The sequence below is a fragment of the Carassius auratus genome, chromosome 32 (genome assembly GCF_003368295.1).
Source record: "Carassius auratus strain Wakin chromosome 32, ASM336829v1, whole genome shotgun sequence".
Classification (NCBI taxonomy): domain Eukaryota; kingdom Metazoa; phylum Chordata; class Actinopteri; order Cypriniformes; family Cyprinidae; genus Carassius; species Carassius auratus.
Window position 1 is genome coordinate 28,027,389 of NC_039274.1, and position 4,085 is coordinate 28,031,473.

The 4,085-nt window shown below is 38.0% G+C and overlaps 1 protein-coding gene across 1 annotated transcript; it reads right to left on the reverse strand.

Moving 5' to 3' along the window:
* Positions 1 to 52: 52 nt before the first annotated feature.
* On the reverse strand, positions 53 to 3,406 carry LOC113052432 (aldehyde dehydrogenase family 1 member A3-like). Its single transcript, XM_026216873.1, has 4 exons — positions 3,185 to 3,406; positions 2,395 to 2,499; positions 1,647 to 1,789; positions 53 to 125 (listed from the first exon to the last, which is right to left on the reverse strand). Exons 1-4 carry the CDS (start codon positions 3,287 to 3,289, stop codon positions 53 to 55), a joined length of 426 nt encoding a protein of 141 aa, XP_026072658.1. The 5' UTR covers positions 3,290 to 3,406.
* Between the last annotated feature and the right edge of the window lie 679 nt (positions 3,407 to 4,085).

A 4,085-nucleotide genomic window follows, 5' to 3' on the forward strand; every position in this document is an offset into this window, starting at 1 on the left:
AAAAACAGTGTCAACGTGAAGAAAAAGTATGTGGATAAGACCGCGGCTGAAGTCATTGGCAGAGTTTACACTCATGAGAGCCGAAATATGGGACGCTGCCCATCAGCACTGGAACAGATCGATTACTGTGCACAAAACAACAAATAATGTTCAAGATTACTTAAAATAAGATTACAGTTCTAAAGAATGATCAATCTGACATCTCAAGCTACTGACAGCCTCACAAAATTAATCACACTAGATGGCTGGGTGTGTTTTGCATTTCTGTACTTAAATCTATTTGTGGGAAACATCGAAAACTGCATGAGTGTAATTGTGAAAAACGCATGCATTACTTTTGATCCATCCCTTTTGTTCAATGCATGACTGAAAAAGGCACCATAAATAAATGGCTTAATCAACAAGGCAGAGCAGTATAAGAAAGAGGTCACTTTAACCGATCTCGAAATCTGTTCTTTATTTCCCTATGCAAGTGCTCTGGGTTGAAATTATACTTCAGAATCACAGGACATGTTTGCAATTAGTGATCTAAAAACATTACTTCACTCACATCTGTACAATTTCATTCACACAAATGCGGTAACTAACTAATATGATCTGGCAGTAGAACAGGGTGAAAACCAACTCAAGCAAGGCTTTCATTTTGTAAAACTGAAGCACTTGTGATACTGTACCGAGACAGCTCCAAAAAAGCATGAAAGCAAACAAGTTGCTTTCTCAAAAAAGCATCTAAATCCTAACCTTTGATTGGGGTTTTGATGTTTTAATTGACAAGACTTCAAACCAGACCACCGTGTCCATGCTCACACCTGCAGTAGAGTTTGATGAACGCATTCAGACAGGCGTGACCGCTTATGGACACTGCAAGCGTGTGATGTGATTAAACAGACCGCGGCCATTATTATGAAGCAGCAAGTGTGCAATTTCAGACCACGGTTTTGGTGCAAAATTCAATATGCTCATTTTACAATCTGCAACACTTTCAATTGGGAAAAAAAGTTGCATTTTGATTGCGCTCAATTGGTTCATATATCCTGACTGAGGAGTTTCCATGAAGCCTCTTTATTTTAACATAGTGATCTGATCTGAAGCCATCTATACATTTTGACATGAGCATGCTAGATAAATCCTGATAGGCTATAAAGACACGTTTGTTATGCTTGTATCGTTTAAAACTGTCTCATTATTCATTTTGCAAGAACATCTGTGTGTGTGTTTGTGTGTGTCCTAATTTAGTGTTTTCTTTTTAGTTGTATTGTTGTGTATTATAAAATAGCCCTTTTTTCACTGTTCAAATGCTAATATGCAAAAACAGCACAGAAATCTGGCCTTTAAATAATGCATTGTGGATTGAAAATACAGCCGGATGTAAAGAGTTGGATCCCGCTTTATTTTGCAATGCAAAGGTTCGCCATTTTATTCGAATGTACAAAAACTTCCGATTCATTGGCACTATATTTAAAAAACTAGAAGAATCAAAAAAGGCAGTAGGCTAAGCAATGTTGTCTTTGATTATGATCATGCATTAAAATAATAATGACTAACAAATACCAGTTTGCAAAATCAAGCATCAAAACGGAAGCATGGTAGCGACGCGAATTTCGCGTAGTCTACATCCGCTTGCTTAGTTAGTTAGCCAGACTCACCGCGAGCACCGCGCGCTCTCGCTCCAGCAGAATCCGCGAGTCTGTGGCAGTAACCTTCCCCGGCTCGAGGCGTCCATCCGCCGCCACTGCGAGCCTCTCTGCCCGGCCGCTCTGGCAGCTTTCACCGCCTCATCCACATCAGCCTGAACAGTCACAAGTAAACAGTTCACACTCCACTCCACACAAGCAAGGTCACTCGATTAGGCTATTATCAGCAACCTTAAAATGAAAATAGCTGATGATTTAATTATTTAAAAACAAAATCACCTGATCATATGCATCTTGAATCAGCTGACAAATCATAATATACTTCAAAAACCATATGCAGGCTTATTATTCTGAAATCATGCAGATGCTTATTTGCAGAAATAATCATGTAACAGATCAAAATCCATAAAATAACTGCAATAATTACGAATTATATATCGTCATATTCACAGTTTAAGAGACAATAGTGTAGTGTATTCTTAACAAATTTAGGTCTCGTTTATTCTTATATTAGCTCTCAATCAAAAGTAGCTTATGCATTACTAAATACACATTCTTACATACCTGACAAATCCTTAAATCCGTCTGTGTGCATATTAATGGTTGTACTTGCCTTAACAATACAAATCTAATTTAATTCAAATTCATATATTTACATGAATTACCAAAAGTCATAAATGAATGGCAGACATTCTTCCAATTCACTGTACATGGTTTATTGATTTTTAATTAGACACCTGATGAGTCAAATTCCTCTTACTTTATCCGCTTCCTCGACGTCGCAGATTTTGACACCTGTTGCGGGGTTGATTGTTGTAAACTTCTTTCCTTTGATTGATGTGTGCCATTCATTATTGATAAAAATCTGCAACAAATACAGTTAGACTACAGTGAAGCCGGTTTCCCATAGCAGTCAAGGCTGATCCACTTCAGAATAAAAGAAATGGATAAATGTCAATGTCTAGTAACTTGCCCACAAATAAGATTAAAAATAATTGACAATTATTAATAAATGTTAAAATCTAGTTCATTGACTACACCACAAATATAAATAAAAAGCAAAAAAATAAATAATAAATGAAAATAAATGTCCATAAATATGAATACAAATATATTTACAGTGTGAATGATTGTAAATATCTAGGTCACTATTTTTATATTTATTCACAAGTGATTACAAATTAAATAAAAAATGTAAATACCTTGTTTATTAACTTGCCTACTAATATGACAACATGAAATAATTATAATATTATAACCTTCTTATAATATATATATATATATGGTTCCTATCGATAATGTACAGTACTCAAATTATGTTCTTTAAATCAGTGTATCAGTTTTGTTTCGGCTCTTTTTTTTAATGCACCAGTACAGCTTTTCTAAAGAACTATAAAAGTTCTTCAGGACATCAGTCTCTAAAATGCTTTATTTGTAATAGCAATGGCCTAAAGTTTCTTGTAAATGTCGTTGATGAAGCCTAAAGCACTACTCAGACTGAAACTCCTCATGCTCTTGTAGTTGATCTGTCCACTTGATCTAGCTCTTACCTTAGTGTGTTTAATCTCAGGGATTTTCACCGGCTGAGGCAGAGGCGGAGGCGGAGGGCATGAGTTTCGAGGGAGCCCGTTCTCTATAGTCCCGTTCTGTGCCATTAGAGTGAAGTGCAATAGAGATGAAGATCACAGATCCCTGTTCACTCCATCCAGCACACTTTATAAGAACTTTTTTTAAAGGTCCTCCCACTTGGGGCAAGTGTGCACTCCGCCTACCATGACAAACACAGTCTCCGTCCCACCGGCCAGTGCATCAGTCCTTTCAAACACAAAACATGCTGATATTTCCAGTTTCCATGATGAAGTTTCAGGAGCTCAAACGTGGAAAATAGCTGTGGCTAGGAAGTTTGGGAATGTTTAAGACACTCGCCTCTGAAACCAGACACGACCGGCTGTGTCTTCATGTCAGGCACTGGACGTAATGAGTGTGAATTAATTGCCTGAATTAATATTTACATGGCTTTGATCTTCTGGCGGGACGATGGATTTGAAGCGACGGCGGGCCGGGCATCACAGATGCATTCTGATGTTCATCACCACGTTGGTTTTTGCACCTGGGCCTGGTGAAGTTGAGTGGAGTTGAATACGTGCAAAACAAATGCTTTTGTTCGGCGGGACAAAGACTTTCCCAGCTTCGGGCACATAGTTGGACACTGTTGCCATTGTTTCCCCTCCATTGCTTCTTGTCACTCTTCTTGTCAAAGTTTAATTAGGACAACGAGCTCTCGCGGGCCCATTTCTCACTTCAGCAGGTTTCTAAACACTTCCTAATGAGGGCAAGGCTCACAGAAACTGAAAAACGCACTGGGAAGGGAAAGCAGGAAAAGTTGCATTGGAAAAATGCATCGTATTTCATACACTAAAACCTGAAACACACACAAGTTTCTAATCACAG

What these genes read in the sequence shown, in the direction of transcription:
- LOC113052432 (XM_026216873.1), bottom strand. Translation starts at nt 3,289, where the DNA reads ATGGCACAGAACGGGACTATAGAGAACGGGCTCCCTCGAAACTCATGC. An exon ending in CTGAGATTAAACACACTAAG is followed by an intron (nt 2,500 to 3,184) that starts GTAAGAGCTAGA and finishes TATTTGTTGCAG; the next exon opens with ATTTTTATCAATAATGAATG. An exon ending in ACGTCGAGGAAGCGGATAAA is followed by an intron (nt 1,790 to 2,394) that starts GTAAGAGGAATT and finishes GTGACTGTTCAG; the next exon opens with GCTGATGTGGATGAGGCGGT.